At 43.3% G+C, this 25,517-nt stretch overlaps 1 protein-coding gene across 23 annotated transcripts in view; it reads right to left on the bottom strand.

The window, feature by feature from the left end:
- Positions 1-25,517, bottom strand: part of CTNND1 (catenin (cadherin-associated protein), delta 1) — a 98,249-nt gene that overhangs the window by 11,873 nt on the left and 60,859 nt on the right. For 5 of the 23 annotated variants that reach the window (XM_011963454.1, XM_011963456.1, XM_011963450.1 and 2 more), the window contains exons 2-12: positions 17,327-17,398; positions 15,670-15,822; positions 14,394-14,929; positions 9,468-9,931; positions 8,148-8,331; positions 7,185-7,302; positions 5,924-6,077; positions 4,982-5,050; positions 3,391-3,518; positions 3,138-3,288; positions 2,207-2,399 (exon numbers count right to left, since the gene is read on the bottom strand). In XM_011963454.1, coding sequence (XP_011818844.1) covers positions 2,207-2,399; positions 3,138-3,288; positions 3,391-3,518; positions 4,982-5,050; positions 5,924-6,077; positions 7,185-7,302; positions 8,148-8,331; positions 9,468-9,931; positions 14,394-14,929; positions 15,670-15,786 — 2,114 coding nt within the window. In that variant the 5' untranslated portion in view covers positions 15,787-15,822; positions 17,327-17,398. Of the gene's footprint in view, positions 1-2,206; positions 2,400-3,137; positions 3,289-3,390; positions 3,519-4,981; positions 5,051-5,485; positions 5,504-5,923; positions 6,078-7,184; positions 7,303-8,147; positions 8,332-9,467; positions 9,932-14,393; positions 14,930-15,669; positions 15,823-17,326; positions 17,399-19,757; positions 20,047-22,387; positions 22,507-25,517 lie in introns of all 23 variants that reach the window. The other 18 variants (XM_011963437.1, XM_011963434.1, XM_011963438.1 and 15 more) reach the window with 9 other exon arrangements.

Here is a 25,517-nt window from a genome sequence, read left to right as displayed (position 1 = left end):
AAAAAGGGCAGGAAAAGGGGTAAGTCAGTTTAAAACAGAAAAGATTCCACCTGGCACATTTTTCATTCTTCGGTCAGAACCTTTTGATCACAGATGCACCACGAGGGGCAAAGGGCGGGTGGGGGCAACTTGTTCCAGCAGGGGACTATTCAGAAACAAGGATAGAAAACAGGCAGCAGATAGGTAAGATGAGGATGACCATTGTTGATGCTATTGTCCTGAGCTCTGATAATGGGGACTGCTGCCCAGAAACAGCATGCCATGAGCTATTAGCTCCAAAGAGCTAAACCTGTTTCAGTGTCTTCCTCAACTGAACTTTCCTACATGCATAGACAGGGAAAGGTTAGGCAAGGACATACTAGGGAAGTTAAAACCAAAACATGCAAATTAGAAGTAGATAAGCACCTTAAAAGACTCCACTCACCTCTGGAGAACCACTCATCTTCCAGTGCATCACCCAAGGCAGAAAGCAGAGAAGGGAAAAGAAATAAGAAAAATGCAGGAGAAAGATGTCAGCAGAATCATGGGCAAATAAGCAGGGAAGCACAGAGAAGAAAAGAAAAACACAGAAAACGCAAAGGACGTATGGGGAAGAAGGTCCCAGATTAGTTGAGTTCTCATTTTCCACTGCCCCACTCATTGATACCACCACCACCACCACCATCACCACCAACACACCACCACCACCCCACCACCAAACCTTGAATGAAGCACACAACACAGGAGAAGCAGCAAAGCAAAAAGACATCTGTAACCAGGCAGACTCCCATACTGCTTGCCAAGTATTTTGTACCTTAAGCTAAAGTGTTCCTTCCTTTCCCTGTCCCACATTAAAGAGTAAGAAACAGGAACCAAGACTCACCTTTGCCCTTCTTGGCCCCAAAGCAACTGGCAGCATGTGGCCCAGTATTGTTGGCAACATTGGGAGCTGCCTCTTGGTAACGCTCTGCCTGTGGGATCTCCCGGTGAACTTGATACGATAAGTTCCGAAGGAGGCAAACACAGTTCTCTACAAGCTTAGGTACACAAGATAAAAGGGCCAATGAGAAAAAAGAATGTCTATTGTGATTTCTCCACAAGTACAGGTTTCCATGGCTCAGGTATTAAAATGTTGATATTCAAATGCATAACCCAATCCATAACTTCTCAGGATGCCTCTTAAGCGCTCCAGGCTTCTTGAAATCCCTGTAGCCTCAGGCTAATGGAAGGCCCAACTATGGACTTACTGGCTTCTGCCACTACTTGGTGTGTGACTGAAACTTGGATCATCATTCTTACTACTTAGACAATGTACAATTTTGAAAGACAGCTAAGCAGCTTTAAAATATATAGGTGACAGATTTTTAAAAAAAGAAAAAAAAGCTGGGCATGGTGGCTTATGCCTGTAATCCCAGCACTTTGGGAGGCCAAGGCAGGTGGATCACCTGAGGTTAGGAGATGGAGACCATCCTGGATAACACGGTGAAACCCCATCTCCACAAAAATACAAGAGTAGCTGGGCATGGTGGCACACACTTGTAGTCCCAGCTACTCAGGAGGCTGAGCCTGGAGAATCACTTGAACCCGGGAGGTGGAGGTTGCAGTGAGCTGAGACTGCACCACTGCACTCCAGCCTGGGTGACAGAGTAAGAGTCTGTCTCAAACAAACAAGAATATAAATGCCAAAATGGGTTAAATCAAATTTTTACCAAATGCTGTATTCTATCCCAAATAGTGACACAAAAAAAGTCTGACATAAGAGCCTATTATCAATTTATGGATCAACATCAAGGCAGATAATAGAGCAATAGGTCTTCACACTTTACATGTAAATAAGGGGAAATTTCCTTTTTCTTTTTTTTGAGATGAAGTGTTGCTTTGTCGCCCAGGCTGGAGTGCAGTGGCGCGGTCTTGGCTCACTGCAAGCTCCGCCTCCCGGGTTCACACCATTCTCCTGCCTCAGCCTCCCGAGTAGCTGGGACTACAAGCGCCTGCCACTACATCTGGCTAATTTTTTCTATTTTTAGTAGAGACAGGTTTTCATCATGTTAGCCAGGATAGTCTCGATCTCCTGACCTCGTGATCTGCCTGCCTTGGCCTCCCAAAGTGCTGGGATTACAGGCATGAGCCACCGCGCCCGGCTTCCTTTTTCTTAGTAACCAAAAGGAGGAAACAACTCCCCACTCACTCAAATTCTTGTGATTGTAATTTTAGGTGGTAAGCTCACCCTGATTTGTTGATCAACACCAGCTTCTCAATACCCTGTGTCTCTCGAAGCTTTTTGGCAGCCTCCAAGTTCTCAGCGATAACCTCATTGATAGTGTTCAAAATAGAGACCACAGTGTCCTCAGAGAAATTCCAAGAGGAGTTCTGCTGTCCTCCTGGCAGATTCTTTACCAAGTTAGGAATAGCATGTTTACCTAGTCAGACAGAATGTATGCAGGGAGAAAAGATCAAGTCAGGTCATGAAGAGCCTTACATTATACTTAATTGCATTAATCATATCAAGTGTAGGTGCTGTCCATAAGAATCAACTTCATTATTCTATAGGATTATCATCTCAAAAGGGCTAAGGACCTGAAATAGCCATGAATTTACTGTCCTACCTATTCCTTTATTTCTTTTCTACTTCAACCACATTGAAAGTGTAAATACTGTATATTAGATAAGCTACACAGTCCTTTCAGATACTCTAATGAAAATATCTTGAATATTATAATAATTTGATAGAAGAGTTATTATGAATTTAAAATATAAATAAACAACTGGGCTCCGCTACTAACTAGCTACATTAACTCTGGGCAATTTACTTAACTTCCATGAGTTAAGTAATTTCCTTATCCTATAAAAAAAAAATGGACCTTTGTAAAGTGGTGAGGATTAAATGAAAACACAGAAGCGTTTAACAATACCTAGTAACAAAGTAAGTGCTCAACAAATAATAGCAATTATTATTCTATTTTTGAAGAGTCGTCACTTGTTTTCTTTCCAAGAACCATTAAATTAAAACCCTTACCAACTCTCGCATTCAGGAACTATGAAGTGGGGGAGGGTCCTTCCCTTCAGTCATTTCAATAAATTCAATAAATTATTAGGCACTGCTGGACTACAAACACTGTACTAAATTTTGAGGTAATAGTTAGCATTCAATTCCTCACCAATTAATTCTTTGTTGCGAGCATCCACAGCCAGGTTTCTCAGTGCTCCAGACGCAGCTTTCACCACCCGTTCATGTTCATTAGTCAGGAGGTCAGCTATGGCAGAAAGAGCCTTCTCTTGACGCAGAGCAGAGCGGATGTATCGACCATACTAGAATAACACATAGAAAGGGGTAGAACAAATTACAAATGGCAGCAAACTAGTTATCTAAGTTTTCCCATCTCCAAATCCATTTTCTAAAAGGTACTTTACCGTCCAGCGCCCAGCACACAAGTTCTGGATAGCTCCAGCTGAGGCTTCTAAGATGGCAGGAGTCTTGCTCTCCTTAAGAAGTGAGATGTATATCCGAACCACCTCTGGCTGAAATAAGAGCTCATAGCCTGCACAAAAGAGAAAAAGAAAGCAGAAGGTGCTAATCAGTACCAATAAACCAGGCTCTAGCTGGCTGGAGTCCAGCCTTAATACTCCCGGTTGATGGATTTATGCTTCTATACCATCAGGTTCCCTAAACTCTCTCACACTCTCTACAGCAAATTTAGAGGCCAAATTCCATGTCTTAAGAATAATGAGGCCAGGCGCAGTGGCTCAACACCTGTAATCCCAGCACTTTGGGAGGCCGAGGCGGGCAGATCATGAGGTCAGAAGACTGAGACCATCCTGGCTAACACGGTGAAACCCCGTCTCTGCTAAAAATACAAAAAATTAGCTGGGCGTGATGGTGAGCGCCTGTAGTCCCAGCTACTCGGGAGGCTAAGGGCAGGAGAATGGCGTGAACCTGGGAGGCAGAGCTCGCAGTGAGCCAAGTTCACGCCACTGCACTCCAGCCTGGGCAACAGAGTGAGACTCCGTCTCAGAAAAAAAAAAAAAAGACTAATGAATCCATGGTAAGAGTGGAACAAATATCAACTCATTATACTCAACTCCTCTCTTTCCTTCCTTCTTGCCTCCTCCCCCATAGCTTTGCCTTTGGTTCTACCATGAGTGCTCAGGGGCTCCATTTAGCTCATTGACAGCACTCAAGGTTAAAAATTCCTCATCTCAAATCAATTATTTCTAACTTAACCCAGTCATTCTTCCCATCTTTGCAATTACTACAATGGTCCATTACAGATTAAACGTTTACAATTTTTATATCCATGGAGAGCTGTGAACTTTGGACTCACTGTATTGATGAATATAAAGATCCAAATTTCTTATAGTAAGGTGTAAAAATTATCTTTTTTTTAATTTTTGAGACGGAGTCTCTATCTGTCGCCCACGCTGGAGTGCAGTGGCACGATCTCAACTCACTGCAACCTCCGCCTCCCGGGTTCAAGCGATTCTCCTGCCTCAGCCTCCTGAGTAGCTGGGATTACAGGCACCCGCCACCATGCCCAGCTAATTTTTGCATTTTTAGTAGAGACAGGGTTTCACTATGTTGGCCAGGCTGGTCTCAAACATCTGACCTGCCCGCCTCAGCCTCACAAAGTGCTGGCATTACAGTCATGAGCCACCGCGCCCAGCCTAAAAAGTATCTTTCTTAGTAAAGGAGCTTCTTTTATAAGTGAGGTTTAAGTCTCAGGCACTGCAGTGGTCATTTATGGTTCCCAAATTTCTGCTCTAGACCACCATCAGGACCTTATTCTATCCTCAAGTAACCTGAATAACTGCCTTAACAAGCAGTCCTTTGTAAGTTACTGCTGTAATACCATACAGCTTCCCAATACTTTCACAATCATTTCAATCTGTAAGTTGGTAAAGAGAGGACAATAAACATATTACATAAAGTCTGCTGTTAGGTTACCAAATATCTTATCTTTGTACTATGTTTATGAGACCTCTGGAGACTGAGAAGACAACTTACCCCGAGCTGGACTCGTTCTTTTAGGGAAATCCACTGTGTCATTTGCTGGATCCTCTATGGGTTTTTTCCCTATAAAAACGAAAAAGGGCAGGAAAAGGGGTAAGTCAGTTTAAAACAGAAAAGATTCCACCTGGCACATTTTTCATTCTTCGGTCAGAACCTTTTGATCACAGATGCACCACGAGGGGCAAAGGGCGGGTGGGGGCAACTTGTTCCAGCAGGGGACTATTCAGAAACAAGGATAGAAAACAGGCAGCAGATAGGTAAGATGAGGATGACCATTGTTGATGCTATTGTCCTGAGCTCTGATAATGGGGACTGCTGCCCAGAAACAGCATGCCATGAGCTATTAGCTCCAAAGAGCTAAACCTGTTTCAGTGTCTTCCTCAACTGAACTTTCCTACATGCATAGACAGGGAAAGGTTAGGCAAGGACATACTAGGGAAGTTAAAACCAAAACATGCAAATTAGAAGTAGATAAGCACCTTAAAAGACTCCACTCACCTCTGGAGAACCACTCATCTTCCAGTGCATCACCCAAGGCAGAAAGCAGAGAAGGGAAAAGAAATAAGAAAAATGCAGGAGAAAGATGTCAGCAGAATCATGGGCAAATAAGCAGGGAAGCACAGAGAAGAAAAGAAAAACACAGAAAACGCAAAGGACGTATGGGGAAGAAGGTCCCAGATTAGTTGAGTTCTCATTTTCCACTGCCCCACTCATTGATACCACCACCACCACCACCATCACCACCAACACACCACCACCACCCCACCACCAAACCTTGAATGAAGCACACAACACAGGAGAAGCAGCAAAGCAAAAAGACATCTGTAACCAGGCAGACTCCCATACTGCTTGCCAAGTATTTTGTACCTTAAGCTAAAGTGTTCCTTCCTTTCCCTGTCCCACATTAAAGAGTAAGAAACAGGAACCAAGACTCACCTTTGCCCTTCTTGGCCCCAAAGCAACTGGCAGCATGTGGCCCAGTATTGTTGGCAACATTGGGAGCTGCCTCTTGGTAACGCTCTGCCTGTGGGATCTCCCGGTGAACTTGATACGATAAGTTCCGAAGGAGGCAAACACAGTTCTCTACAAGCTTAGGTACACAAGATAAAAGGGCCAATGAGAAAAAAGAATGTCTATTGTGATTTCTCCACAAGTACAGGTTTCCATGGCTCAGGTATTAAAATGTTGATATTCAAATGCATAACCCAATCCATAACTTCTCAGGATGCCTCTTAAGCGCTCCAGGCTTCTTGAAATCCCTGTAGCCTCAGGCTAATGGAAGGCCCAACTATGGACTTACTGGCTTCTGCCACTACTTGGTGTGTGACTGAAACTTGGATCATCATTCTTACTACTTAGACAATGTACAATTTTGAAAGACAGCTAAGCAGCTTTAAAATATATAGGTGACAGATTTTTAAAAAAAGAAAAAAAAGCTGGGCACAGTGGCTCACACCTATAATCCCAGCACTTTGGGAGGCTAAGGCAGGTGGATCACCTGAGGTCGGGAGTTCAAAACCAGCCTGGCCAACATGGTGAAACACTGTCTCTACTAAAATACAAAAATTAGCTGGGCATGGTGGCAGGTGCCTGTAATCCCAGCTACTCGGCTGAAGCAGGAGAATCGCTTGAACCCAGGAGGGAGAGGTTGCAGTGAGCCGAGATCATGCCACTGTACTCCAGCCTGTGCGACAGAGCCAGACTCCATCTCAAAAAAACAAACAAACAAAACACATGTTTTCTTTTAAGTTGAATGCCCACTTTAAGGAGTAGGGGCTTCACTGGGCACAGTGGCTAACGCCTGTAATCCCAACACTTTGGGAGGCTGAAGTGGATGGATCTGGATCACGTGAGGTCAAGAGTTTGAGATCAGCCTGGCCAACATGGTGAAATGTACTAAAAATACAAAAATTAGCTGGGCGTGGTGGTGCACGCCTATAATCCCATCTACTTGGGAGGCTGAGGCACGAGAATCACTTGAACCTAGGAAGCGGAGGTTGCAGTGAGCTGAGATCACATCACTGTACCCCAGCCTGGGCAACAGAGTAAGACTCTGTCTCAAAAATAAGGGGTAGGGGCCAGTAAAAATAGTTAACATTACTTGAAAGCCTGAGATGATAGGTCTCTGACCTACAGATACTTCATAGTTGTGGTGAATGGAATTCACTCAGTCATTAAAGGTAAGACAAGCACTTACCTTGCTGTCTGAATCCTTCTGCCCAATCTCAGCTTGAACAATGAAAATGAGGGCATCAACTAAACCATCACATTCCCGAAGTTTCCGGCGAGCTTCACTCCTCTCTGAGCTTACATTCCTGAGGGGAAACCAGAAGCTTCCAGATGACTCAAATCCAGAAATCCTCTCTTAAATATCCCTCAACACCTACAAGATTCCTGAATTTTTTTTTCAACTCACTATAATAGTGAATACCTATCATAAGCAAGGTACTGCAGTTCAGAGAAAGTTGATTAACAGTCCCCGCCTTCTGAATGTTTATATCACTGTGGGGTAGGGGTTAATGATACATACCAGATGCAGTAATTCAAGATGGAATATACACTTCTTGTATGGAAGTATAATACATATGTAGAACAGAGCACAGAGGTGTATTCCAAAGAGAGAAAGATTATATAGCAGCATGTATAGGATATAAAAATAATTCAGGAAAACTTTAATAAAATAAAGGCACTTGAGTTTAACCACAAAAAGATAAATAAAAAGAGAAAGGCATTCACAGAAAGAACAGACCTTCCTCACCCATGCCCTAACCTCCTAGTGCTCTGTACCCCTTTTGCTGCATTTATCACAGCCTGACTTGAAATACAGATAACTAGGGCAAGGACATAGACAAGTCCAGGACTAGACCACCTTACATGTGGTAGATGCTGAACAAAAGCTTACCAAAGTAGATGAACAAAGTCAAAGAGGCATAAAAGTGAAGAGGATGTGTGGGGAACAGCAAAAAAACTGATATAGATACATGCGGTATACATAACAGAATAGCAACAAAGGTAGAAAGACAGGTTGGAGTTACAGTATGCAATACAGATAGGAATGGAGGCTAAAGAATAGGCTAAACAATTTTAATTGTTTTTTAAGGAAATTTAAGTCGGTCCTCAAAAATTCACCCCTTCATATTCTCAAAGCCCCTATTGTTACCTAAGGCAGCCAGCTGTGTTGGTGAGCACCGATTCCCACTCAATATGGCGTGGCTTGCAGTCTTCATTAGGTTCCCGCTCCCAGCCAGAATGAGGAATGATCACTTCATCTGTCAAGGCATGCAGTGCATGGTCCACAATCTCCATTTTGATTGAGTCATGGGATGAAAGATTCCACAGGGTTCCTGGAAGAGACAACTCATCAGATGGCTCTTGAGCATTCAAGACATGTCTGAAGAACATCAAAGAGAATCCCCTATTATAGCATTTCTCAGTCTTCCCCAGTGACCAAATACCTTGTAGTAATATTCAAGTTTTGTTTGCGAACCTCAGCAAGAAACATGTTCTACATTACAGCTCAAAAATAAACATACAGATCATGAAATAAGGTTTTGTAAAGCAATATTTAACGATAAGCAATGCTCTCTGATCTATCTATACCAGAGTTTTTCAACCTCAGCAACACTGACATTTTGAGCCAGATAATTCTTTGCTATGAGGAGCTGTCTTGTCTATTGCTGGATGTTTAGCAGTATACCTAGCCTTTACTCACTAGATGCCAGTAGCACTCCCTCTCTCCTGTTCGAAGTTATAACAACCAAAAATATCTCCAACACTACAAATGTCCGAATGTCCTCAGGGCGGGGCAGGGCAGGCAAAATGGCCCACAACTGAGAAGCAATGGTCTATATTACTTCTTCTTTATTCCTTTCCCTTGGAATGCTGATTATGCTCCACAAAATTGTGTTTTATTCACTAATGGATCACACAAATAGATCACAACCCACAATCTGAAAAACTACTGCTCTATAATAAAGCAAGGACCACAGGCTTAAATGTCTATATGGGCCAAGCAGGTGAGTCAAGAGAGGAAGATATTTAAAAGAAATTACAAGCATGTGAAAAAATAGCAGTTGACAGCTCCATGTTTGGGAAACAACATCCTAAACGGCTATAGTTGGTCAGATAATAGAATGTGTTGGAGATTAGTGTAAATTAGAGAACACATGCTCCAATCAGTTCAGACCAAATACTGCTAGGAAAGAAAAGAGATCCATTGTTAACAACTTTTCCACATTTTTAACAGAAGCCAAGAATCTGGAATTTTAAGTGAAATCTTCTGAATTTTAAACATCAGCAACCAGTTCTTTAAAATTTCAAAAATGCTGTGTGATCCAAATAAATCTGTGAGATGGATTTGACCCAAGGCCACCAGTTCACAACCTTCCATCAAAAGTAAAAGGTCTGGAAATCCCTCTAGTTCTTAACATCACCAGAGAGTAACAGGGACTTAGCAATTTTCCTTAGGCCTAGAACTCACCAGTAATGACTTCAGTAAGGTCCATATCACGAGCCTTTCGGAGCAATCGCACAAGGGCAGGCACACCATCACAGTTTTTTATGGCAATCTTGTTATCCTGGTCACGTCCAAAGGAGATATTCTTGAGAGCTCCACAGGCTCCAAGGTGCACTTCCTTTTTGGGATGATCTAATAATCCCACCAGTACTGGGATGCCCTTGAGCTTCCGCACGTCAGTCTTCACCTTGTCATTGCGGTAGCATAAGTGTTGCAGGTATGCAGCTGCATTGGACTTGACAGCATCCAAGCGGAATCCAAGCATGGCGATCACCTCTGGCAGCTCTGGCTGTCTCCAGTTAGGAGGTGGGGGCCCTCCTTTGCGCAGGCTATCCAAGCTTGCTAAACTTCCTCGCTCATGCTGGGCCAAAGGAGCCCAATAGTATTGATCTGATGGCACCTCCTCACCAATCATGTCTTCGTAGCTCCTGAGAAGTTTTGGAATAACCAAGAGAATACATCAAGTCGTTATGGCTAGCTTCCTGGACATTCCCATTACCCTCATCTGCAAAGCAGGATTAAATGGAGTTTCAGTGTGCTCATCTTCTCTTTCCTTTGCATGAATAATATACTGACCAATTTTCCTCAATGGGTTAGGAAAAATAAAAGATAATAATCTTAAAGGCACCTACGATTTAATTAAAACTACACTTTTTTCTTTGAAGTCTGCAGGCTTAGAAAGTAACAAGCATTCAGGATAGGCTAATCAAAAAGAAAGAACCAAATCCTTATTACTTATCATTTATTTGAATGATACCTGACAGCTATTAACTTTTCTAGGTAGAGATCAGGATAAACTCTCAAAAAGCAGAATTAACCAAAGTAACTGACTCAATGCCACAGAAGTCTGAGAACAGTTCCTTAACCAAACAGGAAATTAGGCATTTATACACAGGAAACAACTGGTGGGTTAAGACCTTTAAATATATTTCATATTTAAGCTTCTCCTTATCCTATTTTGGAAATTATAAAAGATGGATTGATAGAGAAAAACTAATAAAGGGCTTCCTGCTACATTACAGGAGGATCTGGGTTTGGTACTGATGAAGTATAAACTTGAAAAGTAATTTTTCACAGTCATCCCAAGGTCATGTCTGCTACTCAACAAATGCGTTAGCGGAAAGATTCCATCCTCCAATTTCTAAAGACAATACCTCCAGTTCTTTCAAAATGGAGCCTATTCACCAACATCACATTTGGGAAGCCCAGCCACTAGGAACAGAGAAAGCAATTGAAAGTAAGAAAAATCAAACCAGGAGACAATTCTTCCTGTTTCAGTACTACCAACAACCACTAGAGGGTGAGTCTGTCACACTATTATTTATTCATAACTACCAGGAAGAAAGAAACCCATTATCTGTGAGCTCATCTCTTTCTGGCTCCCACAGGAGAGGAGAATCTATTGTGTGGAGCTCTCCAAATAAGCTGTTGTTTGTTCTACAAAACCACTCCCACTGTCACCAAATACTCAAGGTTGCCCTGGGCAGAAGAGCTGCCTCACAGGTATCAACATCAACTATGCAACAGTGATTCAGATAGACAAAGCATTTAGTAAAACATGACCAAGATGGTCTTAAAATAACACGGAAACAGGACCAGGCCTGGTGGCTCACATCTGTAATCCCAGCACTTTAGGAGGCTGAAGTGGGCGAATTACCTGAGGTCAGAAGTTCAAGACCAGCATAGCCAACATGGCAAAACCCTATCTCTACTAAAAATATAAAAATTAGCTGGGCGTTGTGGTGGGCACCTGTAATCCCAGCTACTTGGGAGGCTGAGGCAGGAGAATCACTTGAACCCAGGAGGTGGAGGTTGCAGTGAGCCGAGATCGCACCACTGCACTCCAGCCTGGGCAACAGAGCAAGGCTCCATCTCAAAAAACAAACAAACAAGCAAACAAACACAGAAACAAAATGAATAGCTTAGATAGCTAAGTTTTAAAAGTAGGCTATTGAGCAGTATGTTAAGATTCCATTTTTGTAGAGGGAAAATAGGATACAGTTACATGTACAATAAAAAAACCTCAAAGGATATGCAAGAAAATGTTAACAGTGGTCCTTTATCAATAGATGGTATGCTTCTCTGGGTTTTTCAGGCTCCGTATTGAACATGTTTAACCTCTATTATTAATATACAGAATTATAAGAACAATTACCATAACCAAAATTTCCAAACAACTCTATCTTATATCTTTCTCTATATAGAGGCAGTGGATTGGACATTCTTTCGTCTGTTTTACAAGTAACAAAGCTGTGCCCAGGAAGACCAAATGACTTGCTTGAGGCTACTTAGCTAATGGCAAAGGCACAACTAGAACCAAGGTCTCAGGGTTCAGTACTTTTTCCACTAATCACTGCCTCACTGTTTAAGTTTGACCTTGTATTACTCTTCTAGCCTAGAACAGTAAGCAGCAAATATTCTTGCTAGTCCAAGTCCATTGCTACCCTGGAACAAACCCAACCAAGAACGGCCCAAAACTCTACGTGAACTAGCACAACTAGGGACGGCAGAGAATGACCTGGCCACCCACACCCATCTGGGTCCAATCACTCTTTACTAATGAGGAAGTCAGAAAAAGCAGACTTGCAGTAGAGCCAACACCCTGGACAGACTGCTTCAATGATGGCTGTTATCTACCACTGTTCTAGGTTGCACCAGCCGAGGTCTGGTGCTCCTGGAGGAATAAAAATGACTCACATGAGAGTTGGATTAGCTATCCAAGACACCTGAAAGGTGAGTGACTCAGTCTTAGATAATGGGGCCTCTATCCCTAGGCCCAGCCCTGTTCACTCTTAACCAAAGCTACCTAATACATGAGGAAAATTAGCACCAAGGCATTTGCTTTAAAAGGTCATGACCTCATATAGAGAAATTCAGCAACAGCTACTAGGATATCCTTACCATCAAGACAACCATAAATCATCCCTTGTTTCTTATCATTTCTCTTTGCGTGGAAAACACTGTTTCTAATTTATTCTGAAGCAGCATTGGCAACCCATGGGCCAAACCTGTTTTTGTACACCCCCAGAATGCTTTTTATATTTTTAAAAGATTGTTTGAAAAAAAGAACAACAACATATGACAAAGATGATATATGGCCTGCAAAGCCTAAAATAGTTCTACATGGTCCTTTTCAGGGGTCTGTCGACCCCATTCTAAAGCATTCTCTCAAGGCAACAAGGCAAACCATATACCAGTCCAAACATCAATCACTCCTTTTTTCACATCACCAAAGAAATCTCCAGGGACAAGTAGTAAAGTCAGAGTAGGCAGCTGCTTAGTGACCTTTCAGAGTGTTGCTAATGTACCCCCCGACCCCCACCCAAGGATGCCACCACAATTTCACTTTACAATCAAATAATAAGACCCTAAGCACAGAATGTCAAGGCCCTTGTGAGGTCAAAGTTTGTTTTTAACTTTGGGATTAAAACCACCACAAGAAAGTTCTTCTATATATCCTTAACTGTCTCTTTTGGTCCTGTATTCCTAAAACCTTCAACTTTGTTTTGTTTTGTTTTGAGACAGTCTCACTCTGTTGCCCAGGCTGGAGTGCAGTGGAGGCATCTTGGCTCACTGCAGCCTCTGCCTCCCGGGTTCAAGTGATTCTTCTGCCTCAGCCTCCTGAGTAGCTGGGACTACAGGCACGAGGCACCATACCCGGCTCATTTTGTATTTTTAGTAGAGACAGGCTTTCACTGTGTTAGCCAGGATGATCTTGATCTCCTGATCTCGTGATCTGCCCGCCTCAGCCTCCCAAAGTGCTGGGATTACAGGTGTGAACCACCATTCCCGACCGACTCTGTTCTTAATACCAAACCAGAAGCTAAAGAAATTCCCAAGAAGAAGTGAGCAAGAATTCCATGGCCCCAGACATCAGAATCCTCTGCCTAACAACAGAAGAGAGTCACATCTTAGCCAGAAACAGCAAAAACTTCAGCACAGAAGCAGAAGCAAAATTCAGTCTTCAGGACATAGACTAATAACAATCACAAGTTGTTTTCATTTTTTTTTTTTTTTTTTTTGAGATGGAGTTTCGCTCTTGTTGCCCAGGCCAGAGTGCAATGGCACGATCTTGGCTCACCACAACCTCTGCCCCCGGGGTTCACATGATTCTCCTGCCTCAGCCTCCCGAGTAGTTAGGATTGCAGGCATGTGTCACCATGCCCAGCTAATTTTGTATTTTTAGTAAAGACGGGATTTCTCCATGTTGGTCAGGCTGGTCTCGAACTCCGGACCTCAGGTGATCCACCTACCTAGGTCTCCAAAAGCGCTGGGATTGCAGGAATGAGCCACCGTGCTTGGCCCATATATTCAAATTATAGAAAACAACTTGTGGAACAGGCGTGGTGGCTCATGCCTGTAATCCCAGCACTTTTGGAGGCCAAGGCGGGTGGATCACCAGAGGTCAGGAGTTTGAGACCAGCCTGGCCAACAGGGTGAAACCACATCTCTACTAAAACCATAAAAATTAGCCGGGCGTGATGGTGCTTGCCTGTAGTCCCAGCAACTAGGGAGACTGAGACACGAGAAACACTTGAACCCAGGAAGTGGAGGTGGCAGTGAACCAAGATGGCACCACTGCACTCCAGCCCGAGTGAAACAGCAAGACTCTGTCTCTAAAAAATAAAATTAGAATATATTATTTTCATTTAAAAAATTATATATATTTATAATATATATATGTATACACATTTATATTTTATATATATAGCAAGTCAATACTAAGCCAAGTCAGAAAAGGGAAAAACGGGGTAGCCTTTCACCCCAAAAAAAAGCAGAGGGGAGGAGGCCACAAGTATCTCTGATCCCAAAAGCTCTTAGAAGTTGAAGGAAAAGCTACCCCTTACCCCTGGTTTTGGAAAGACCCTTTTCTTCCCTATTCCTGCCTACCTGAGGCGCCGACGAGGGTCAGAGGGTGTCCCAGTCCGACGGGCAGTGCCATAATCAGACATCATACCATAATCCAGGTCATCATAGCCCATACTACGCTGGTCATCCTCTAGCCCATAAGGCTCTGGATGAAAGCGATGCAGATCCACGCTGCTCCCACCTACCCGAACCTGGGGTTGGGGCCCATACACATCCTGTCTACTAGGTGCCCGGTAGCCTTCCATGCTGGGCCTATACCGCTCCTCAATGCGGGTCACCCGGGACAGACTGCCATAGTTATCACTGCCACCTGGATAACCATCTTCATAGTGGCGGCTATAACCATCAGGAGGGTAGTGGAAGTTCCTAGGAAGGGTAGCAGTGCCGGCTTGCCCCACATAGGGACCAGGTCCCCCATTGCCATTCTTGCGGAAGTCACGACCCAAAGTCTGGATATAGTTGTTAGAAACTGATGAAGCATCCACAGGCAACCCGTCTGGTCCCATAGCGACTGGCTGTACTGTCCGTGTTGTCACAGTCTTCACTACTTTCTTGACCTGCAAGTAGGAGACAAGAAAAAGAAAAACTAATTAAGGAAGTGAGCAATTAAATTCTTTTTTTTTTTTTTTTTTTTTTTTTGAGACGGAGTCTCCTACTGTCGCCCTGGCTGGAGTGCAATGGTGTGATCTCAGCTCACTGAAATCTCCGCCTCCCGGGTTCACGTGATTCTCCTACCTCAGCCTCCCGAGTAGCTGGTATTACAGGCACACACCAACACACCTGGCTAATTTTTTGTGTTTTTAGTAAAGTCGGGGTTTCACTATGTTGTCCAGACTGGTCTCGAACTCCTGACCTCATGATCCACCCACCTCCACCTCCCACAGTGCTAGGATTACAGGAATGAGCCACCGCGCCCAGCCATGAACAATTAAATTCTATACCACTCTAAAAGAAACAAACCTTTACATCCCTAGGACACTTCACCTAGAAATGCCTTAAGGCCTACCATCTATCTTTCTTTCCATCCTGTAGGAAGTCCCCAAGTAGGAAAATTGCCCTGACAGTAACTATGCCTATAAGGGAAGCTACTATAGACCTTGATATACCTTCTCTCTTCCCTATGCCATTAGATTTTCCCATATCTCTTCACCCTTTCTATCTGGCCAGAGATCACTTTATGCAATCAGATCAATAACGGCATATCAGTCCTCCATTTTAATTAAGTGCTTAACCCCTCCCCTAATAGAGAATAAAAGACCTCTTATCACTTCCAGATCTTACACACGTCTTAGTTTACCGTGGTCTCTGTGCGCCGAGTGGTCCCATCATCTGAGGTCTCCACAGAGACTACAGACATGGCTCCCTCAGGATCCTCCTCCGTGTAGGTCTCCACAATCTGCCCCGGCTCCTGCATCCTGGGGATGGTGCTATATAGAAGGTGACTGTGATCCTATATGCAAAAGAGAAAAGAGAAGAAACTACTATTAAGCACTATGTATTAACAAGCCATCCTAATAAGAAGTGTTAAGTAGTGACCCTGGAAACAGGGACTCCTCATGCATCTTCTATAGGCCTCAGGATTTTTAGATGGGTGGCTGTCATCTTTTGAACTTATACAAAAGGACAGCAGACATAATTTCCCAGTTGTAGTCATTTAACAAACATGAACTGAGTTAACTAGAGCCACATCAACATCCAAGTGACAGACAGTAGATTTAACTTCCCAGCTGTGGTCATCTAAGTGAACAGGAACTGTGTTAACTGCAGTTTCATCTATATCTGAGTGACCCCTCAAAAGAGCAGCTCACCCAATAAATAAATAACTTTTATTTATTTGAGATAGGGTCTCACTCTGTCACACAAGCTAGAGTGCAGTGGCATGATCATAGCTCACTGGAGCCCCAACCTCCCAGGCTCAAGTAATCTTACCATTTCAGCCTCCTAAGTAGCTAGAACTACAGGCTTATGCCACCGTGCCTGGCTAATTTTACTTTTTTTTGTAGAGACAGGGTCTCACTATGTTGCCCAGGCTGGTCTTGAATTCCTGGGCTCAAGCAATCCTCCAGCCTCAGCCTCCCAAAGTGCTGGAATTACAGGAATGAGCAGACCATGCCTGGCCAAAATAAAGACCTTTTTTTTTTTTTTTTTTTTTTTTGAGACGGAGTTTTGCTCTGCCTTGGCCTCCCAAAGTGCTAGAATTACAGGCATGAGATGCCACGCCCAGCCTAAAATAAAGAACTTTTTTTTTTTTTAAGATGGAGTTTTGCTCTTGTTGCCCAGGATGGAGTACAATGGCATGATCTCAGGTCACCAATCTCCACCTCCCGGGTTCAAGCAATTCTCCTGCCTCAGCCTCCCGAGTAGCTGGAATTACAGGCATGTGCTACCACGCCCAGCTAATTTTGTATTTTCAGTAGAGATGGGGTTTCTCTATGTTGGTCTGGTTGGTCTCGAACTCCTGACCTGAGGTGATCTGCCCACCTCAGCCTCCCAAAGTGCTGGGATTACAGGCATAAGCCACCATAGCTGGCCAAAAATAAAGAACTTTTAAGACAAACCTGAAAATCCCAGTAAGAGCCATCTTTTGACTGGCTTTATGTTACTCTTCAGACACTATCTAAAAGGCTCAAGACCAGCCAGATTTTAGGTAGCGTTTTCTGCTGCAGAGTAGAAGCCTACTGTCTCTAGAAAAGAAACGCAGCACTTAGGGATCAAATGGGGTGGCAGTGGGGAAAAGGAATAGTCATAAAGATCAATGGTCATTAAAATTCATTTCAAAACAAAACTACAGATACACTTTGGAGCTCCACTTCTTTGTTTTCGTAAATGAAAGAAACTAATTGACGAGTGTGTACAATGTGCCAGGCACTTTACAAGACACAAATATGCTCTTATAGGCTGGGGAAATAAGAAAAGATGAATGAAGCAACCCACGTCTTGAGCCAAAGAATTACCTGGGGTCCGTTGAGTTTCAAATCTGAAAATTTCTGTCTCTCAAGGTCAGCATCGCCCACAAACCGGCCGTTCTGAAACACAGTCCACAAGAAGACAATTCATTTTGTGGCCTTCTTTTGCTCTACCAAACACAAATGATCCTTTTTTCAAACAGGAAGAGGGCTTTCAAGAAGATATGTGTGGCCTGGAGTCCTTGTGTCAGTACTCATAAAAGAACCATATCACTCTTTAGTCTTAGCGCTTTCCTCAAAATTGAAAATCAGGCCTGGAACTCTGGCAGACAGGGTCTCTGGAACATAAGAATGTAAGCTCCATGAGGGCAGAGGGTTTTTGGGATTAGTTTAGTGATATATTTCCTAGTGCCTTGAGCAGTGCCTGCACATAACAGGTGCTCAAAAACTATATGCTGAATAAACAGCACAGACCTAGATAATTTCCCCTACATGCAACCTTTTTGGAAAGCCATAAAAATGTAAGGAAAGTTGGAAGGGCTAAGTTGGGGAGTTTCCAAAGAGCTTTATAGTCTCATGAATCTTCATGCAGTACTACCACTGGAAACTCCCATTCCCGGCAGCTTTTTAAAGAAAGAAGCAAGATGGCTATCATGTCCTAATGTAAAAAATAGAAATTTAATTAAAGAAAAAAGCAAGAGATACAAGTCTCCCTTTCCAAGTATAAAAACAAGCACCCCAACTCCTCTCAAGAAAAGAGAAGGCTCAACATCTTTACCAACAATTATTAGAGCCACAGAATACATTCCAAAATGTCATCCAGAAGTTGCTCTGTCTTAAGCAGCAGGAAATAATCTTTATACCACATAAAAATGTATTTGCCTGCTCCTTTTCCAGTAGAACAGTGAGATCCAACCACTTTGGGAGACTCTTCCTCCACCCCACTCCCATTACATAGAGTGTAATGCTGCAGGGAGAGGAAGTTAAACATTACTTTCAGGAAGAAGGAAGGGTGTGGTTTTACTGCTAAGCAGAAGTTAAAAATAAGAGAGAAACCACATACTGAATCCTGGAATTCCCCATGACCTCCAAACCTGAGCAGTCCTGCTTTCCTCTTTCAATATAATTTCATACCTAACTTTCTATTGTAGTTCCTGTAAAAATCCCAGGAACACTGCAAGCATGCTGCCTCCCTCAGACTCCTTGATCCTCCAATTGGAATTCTGTTCTTTTTGCAAGGTTCCTCAGTATGAGGGACTTTCTCCATCTTAAAAAAAAAAAAAAAAAAAAATTACTCGGCCAGTGCGGTAGCTCACGCCTGTAATCCCAGCACTTTGGGAGGCCAAGGCGGGCGGATCACAAGGTCAAGAGATCGAGACCATCCTGGCCAACATGGTGAAACGCCATTTCTACTAAAAATACAAAAATCGGCTGGGTGTGGTGGCACGCACCTGTAGTCCCAGCTACTCGGGAGGTTGAGGGAGGAGAAACGCTTGAACCCAGGAGGCGGAGGATGCAGTGAGCCAAAATTGCGCCACTGCACTCCAGCCTGGAGACAGAGCGAGACTCTGTCATTCATTCATTCATTCATAAATAAATAAATAAATAAATAAATAAATATTACTCAATGAAAAGGACTGTAAGGGCATGAGCACTGTTCTGGTTCCCACCCAGAAACCTCTCATAAGATGAAATCTATCAGGCAATGCCTACCACACACACACATGCACACACACACACACAGGAAGACAGACAAAACCTCAGACAGATTACATCACAGCAAAGTCAGACTAGAAAAACCAGAGGAAACATAAGATACTTCTTATTTCTAACACCAGCTCTCCCAAGTCACATCACAGAGTCAGCCAACCCAGAGACCACTGGCTCCTGTGGTTATTTGGGTTAAACAGCAGCATGATGCTCCCTCTCCAACTCTAACCAACAGAATTAACAATGACCCCTTCCTCCAACACATGATTTACATAGCCAACAAAAAGAGCACACAAGGACAATATAGAGCAGGAGTACACGATTTACGGATACTGCCACACCTGGGTACAGACTGTTCCCTCAGGGAGACTGAACTAGAGCTAAGCGCACAAAATGCCCAACCACTACATGGGCATTTACTTTCCTGATTTTTTGATACCAAGGAAAAAAAAATCAGAAAAGTAACTTGAGTACAGCTGCAAACTACACTATCTACCATTACTTGAATTGTAGCCCATCCCAAAAAACCTACTCCAGCAAAACAGGAAGTCAGATGGATGCTTCTAGAGATAGTAACTCCACCCAACTCAGTCCAGCAGCAATATTCCTTGTCTCTTATCAGCATTTAACACCTCTGGAAAAAAATCCCTGGAAGAACGGGCACTAGATAGCCCATCACCAAAAGGAGAGTAGCTTCCCAAAAAGGATCATAGCCTCTCTGTGATCATGTCAAAGTCCTACCTGCACATCTGATGGAGAGAGGGGTTACCTGATGCCGGCGGGTGAGTGTGCCGTTGGCCATGAGTGGGTTGGCATCTTGTGGTGAGACCCGGACGCGTTCCAGCTGCGCCGAGACGTGGCGCCGTTCTTCCTCCAGCGCCCGGGTCAGCTTCTCAAACTGGGCCTCTTGTTCCTTCACAGAGGCCAAGATGCTGGCGGTCGACTCCACCTCTGAGTCGTCCATGAAGGTAAGGGGCGGAGCCGCCGCAGGGCAGGGTAAAAGGGAAGGTGAATCACAGAGGAAGGAGAAGGAGGGAGAGAGACCCCCTCACTTCACACTACCGGGAAAGGGTAAGAGAAAGGAGAGAAAAGGTCACAGGTCAGAGAAGAAGATGAATTATTAATCCCAGAGCCAAAGATGCCCTCTTGTGGTTTTACTGCAGTGCAGAAAGCAAGCCACCACCAAGCCTGGGAGCCCATCACCAGTGTCTGTTCAAGCAGAATCCTTTGCCCACTATGCTCTCTTCAACATCCTACCAGAAATAACTACTGAAAGGAACGGTGCAATTAAATCTAAGTCTCTACACTTGGGAGAGGGAGAATGTGGTGAGGTGCTGTAGTTATGTGATTGGATTATTTTTCCCTGAAAAAAATCTGCTGGTATCAACTCAGTGAAATGTGTAACTCCATGGTACAGACAAGCATTCATTATCCTGCAGGGACAAGCCACTTTTAGAGATAATAGGGCAATACAGATCTTACTTAAACTCTCCCACATCTAACATTAAAACTGCTGAAGTGGCAGCAAACTTTTAAAAAAAAATTACTATGCTAAACTAAAATGCCAATTAAGAAATGAAAAGGCCAGGCGCTGTGGCTCACGCCTGTAATCCCAGCACTTTGGGAAGCTGAGGCAGGCGGATTGGGAGGTCAGAAGTTCGAGACCAGTCTGGCCAACATAGTGAAACCCGTCTCTACTAAAAAAATACAAAAAAAGGCTGGGCACGGTGGCTCAGGCCTGTAATCCCAGCACTTTGGGAGGCCGAGGCGGGTGGATCACGAGGTCAGTAGATCGAGACCATCCTGGCTAACATGGTGAAACCCTGTCTCTACTAAAAATACAAAAAATTAGCCGGGCGTGGTGGCGGGAGCCTGTAGTCCCAGCTACTTGGGAGGCTGAGACAGGAGAATGGCATGAACCCGGGAGGTGGAACTTACAGTGAGCTGAGATGGCGCTACTACACTCCAGCCTGGGTGACAGAGCAAGACTCTGTCTCAAAAAAAAAAAAAAAAAAATTGGCAGGGTGTAGTGTACGCCTATAATCCCATCAACTCGGGAGACTGAGACAGGAGAATAGTGTGAATCCAGGAGGCAGAGGTTGCAGTGAGCCAAGATTGCACCATTGCACTCCAGCCAGAAACACAGTGCAAGACTCCGTCTCAGGGGAAAAAAAAAAAAAAAAAAAGAAGTCAAAGTAGGCTGGGCGCAGTGGCTCACACCTGTAATCCCAGCACTTTAAGAGGCCAAGGTGGGTAGATCACTTGAGGTCAGGTTCACTTGGTCAAGACCAGCCTGGCCAACATGGGGAAACCTTATCTCTACTAAAAAAACAAAAATTAGCCAGGCATGGTGGTAGGCACCTGTAATCCCAGCTAAGGCATGAGAATTGCGTGAACCCAGGAGACGGAGGTTGCAGTGAGTCGAGATGGCACCACTGCACTCTACGCTGGGCAACAGAGCAAGACTCTGCCTCCAAAAATATAATAATACATTCATAAAAGGGCCTTTCTACTTTCCAAAACTATACTACTATAGTTTGTTAAATATAATATTGATGGCAAAACGTATTCCTTGACTAATGGAGACAACAGAGTAATAGAACCACAAAAAACTCTGTGTAAAAAAGCACTGAAGTTTAAGGAAACTTCACCTCCTTGGGAAGTAGGAAAAGAAGTATTAGCCTCAACCTCTGAAAGTGCACCTCACAGTAGTTCATATCCTAACCTCCACAAGTCAATGGCTGAAGTTCCTACATCTCTGTAATCCAGCAGAAATCTCTAACTCAAGCTTGTCCAACCCACAGCCTGCGGGACACACGCAGCCCAGGACATCTTTGAATGCGGCCCAATACAAATTTGCTAACTTTCTTAAAACATTATGAGATTTTTTTTTTAGCTCATTGGCTATTCTTAGTGTACATTATGTATGGCCCAAGACAATTCTTCTTTCAGTGTAGCCCAGGGAAGCCAAAAGATTGGGCACCCTTGTTCTAAATAGACTATATTTTTACCTCTTTATTTGTTCCAACTCAGGATAAATATCCAAGTATCTAAGGGTCTATGTGTGCAATCTATACAATAAAATATAGTTATATAGAAATGAAGAGTTCTCCATACCATTATATAAACAGGAGGTTTAACAGGCATTAGTGATACTCTGTTGGACTCAATGGGTTTTTTTCTCTCTTACAGCTCTGAGAGACTTTATGCCAGTCCAAAATATACAATGTTGAAAGACAGGTTTTGAAATAAATATTCTCCCCAATTCCCACCCTCTCACCAACCCATAAAGATAAAAGGTATTTAAAAAGATTTTTTTCTGCTATGACATGAGAGGAATAAAAATACCTATTTCTTAAAAATATTTTTCATTCTTAATAAACATATTTCCATACACACCTGTTAAGAGAAGGTCGCAACTGATTGGTTTAACACAGAGAACAGCCCAGTCTAGATTCAAAAAATCATGGAAGAAGCATCCCAGCCACCACAGCAAGGAGGAAGCAGGAAGGAGAGAGCTGCAGAAATATTTGAAGGAAAAATGGGAATGAGAGGAAAATAAAATATACCCAATACATAGAAACAAGAAGAGCAAGGGGCAACATAAGGAATGAAAGGAAATAATTTAAAATATGACTTGGAATTGCTTAATGTGACAGACAAGTGCCCTTTAGACCTTGCTGTGTTCAGATACCTAGGCCTTGGATGTTGTTTTCATTAAAACCTGGATTCTACTGTCGTGTGAGTTCCTCTACTTGTATTTCCATATATAACCAGAACAGGTTATAATATGCATAAAAATCCATTTACCCTGTTTCCAGCACCCAAATTGGGGAAAAAGAAAAAAACTGCTATTGGAATGCCCTTCCCCCTCCCTTCCCACCCGTAAGGCAGAAACCTCAAAGCCCAGTCCCAGCATGCCCACAAAGACATTGAGAAACCAATGCAAAAGTTGTGTGGGGAAGACAAGTGGGAACTAGCCTAGGCTGAGCCTTTTGCTTCAGTTCCCTTTCCCACGCTCCCCAGAGCCCCACCAAGCACAAATGCTTGGTCCTGTTTGCCTTAGAGTGTATGCAGAAGTCAGCAAGCAAGAGTACCCAAAGGAACTGATTAATAAGTGCCCAATAAACTCCTGAATGAATCCAGTCCCTAAGTTTAAAGAACGTGGTCGCCCTTCCCTAAATTCCTCCTACCCCAGCTTGGAGTTCCCATAATCACTTACCAACTCTTCTTCCTTTCAGTCTAAAACCCATTGCCACTTTCTCATATTCCCAACCTACATTCCATTAGGCCACCCAAAGGTCTTTCTTGAATAAGCACCCTTATTTAAAAAAACAAAACAAAACAAAAGTGCTCCCCTTTCATCTCCATTTCTTAAGTACTTGCCCTTATCCACTATGTACAATGACCTATGAACCTTCCACACCAAGAGGACTCTGAGCTCAAAAAGAGACTCTTCCAGTTACTGAATTTCAACAGGGTCTGAAGTGCAATTACCACTCCAGCAGCATCCACCCTATAATCTTCTTTGCTAATAAAAGCCCAAATTACTGCTACCATGGGGGATACAGTGACATTCCCTGCTGCAAAGAGAAAGTGTAGAGATGGCCATAAATGGCCCTGCAACTTAAATTCAGTGAAGAAGGTTAGGAAGGGAGATAGGAAACATGCTCAGGGTTCTAGGTCAGAAAGCAGTATCCGGAGAAACATTAGCTTCCACCATCTTCTTAAAGCTGACTACCTGGCTCTAATTTGGAAAAGAAGACAGCACAATTAAACAAAAAGATCAGATTCCTAGGTCTAAAAGCATGGGGAGATATTCTGCCTGAAAGAGGGCAGAAGCAGAGGCCATATGAGATAGAACACAATTCAGAAGACTGGTCCCAGTTCTGGCTTTACTACTACCCAACAATGGCAGTAAACCCTGTCATGTTCTCACTTGTAAGATGCCAAATCCATTTACCCCGTTTCCAGGAACCAAATTGGGGAAAAAGAAAAACAAAATTGCCGCTTCCCAGGAGTTAGGACATTAGCCCAGTCTAACTCAGAGTTGTGAGGATCAGGTGAGACAACATTATATACAAATGTCAGGTATTAAGTTGTTTCAAAAGTTGGTTTAACACTTCCAATTACATTACTTCACAGTATGTCTCAGCCTCAAACTATTTTGTGAACTAGTAGATGAAATCAACTGGATCAAAAACATAACTAGGTTCTAAGGGGTGAATGGGCTGGTTTCCCTACTCCTAATCTATTTACTAGGAGGTCCCACCTATACCAGTGTTTCTGGGACAAAGGGTACTGCTCTAGTGCTTGGAAGTCATCACATCATTACACATCTGACATAATAAGTTCTTGATTCTGTATTGGAGGCCTTAACAATTTATCACCTTGGAGAAAGAGAATGTGAAACAAACTAATGATTACTGAATGTTTTACATTTACTATCTTGGCAATCCTTACAACAACCCTAAGGAAGTTTTACTGCAAATAAGACTCATGGGTGAAGAAACTACCCTAGGTCTCACAGTTAATAGCAAATTTTGAATTTAAACCCAGGTCTATGCCATTCCAAAGCCTGTTTCTCTTTCTATGCCATGGTGTCCAGTCCAAATAGAAGTGCAGTCAGTACCAGCTGGATGGTCCAGAGCCTCTCCTCTACAACCTTTGAGAGCTTTCTTCTTAACTATCACAGGAAAACAGGGAAAGAAAAGGGTTCTACTTTGTTTTTTTTAGGCTCAAGAGTTACCCATAATATCTACATATAAGTGAGAAAACAAAAAAAAATGGAAGGAAAAAGAATGTATGAGTGGGGAAAGAATGAAGCTGTTAGGCAGGCTACAGTAAATGGTCTCATAACTTGGAGACTTAAGGAAAAAAAGATTCTTCTCCATGCCATATGCATCAAAAAGATTACACTACAAACCTTCAGCTGACTTTGGCAGACAGTCAGGAGTCATAATTACAAGTCCAGCCTAATACCTTTCCAGGTTTGGCACTTACTTTTTTTTTTTTTTTTTGAGACAGAGTCTCGCTTAGTGGCCCAGGCTGGAGTGCTGTGGCACAATCTCAGCTCACTGCAACCTCCACCTCCCAGGTTCAGGAGATTCTGCTGCCTCAGCCTCCCGAGTAGCTGGGACTACAGGCGCACGCCACCATGCTGGGCTAATTTTTTGTATTTTTAGTGGAGACGGGGTTTCACGGTGTCAGCCAGGATGGTCTTGATCTCCTGACCTCATGATCCACCTGCTTCAGCCTCCCATAGTGCTGGGATTACAGGCATGAGCCACCGCAGCCAGCTACCACTTACTTAGATTTAAACAGATTACATTTGCTCTCACACACACACACAAAAAAAGAATTCCTGAAGTCAGGGGGTTGAAGAGACATAAAGTGAAACTTGTTATTTCCCCTTAAGACTAGATTTTCTGGGCCGGGCGCGGTGGCTCAAGCCTGTAATCCCAGCACTTTGGGAGGCCGAGACGGGTGGATCACGAGATCAGGAGATCGAGACCATCCTGGCTAACAC

The sequence above is a fragment of the Colobus angolensis genome, unplaced genomic scaffold, assembly GCF_000951035.1.
Source record: "Colobus angolensis palliatus isolate OR3802 unplaced genomic scaffold, Cang.pa_1.0 Scaffold61, whole genome shotgun sequence".
NCBI lineage: Eukaryota > Metazoa > Chordata > Mammalia > Primates > Cercopithecidae > Colobus > Colobus angolensis.
Note: the sequence above shows the minus strand (reverse complement) of the source record. Positions and strands in the feature narration are given on the sequence as shown.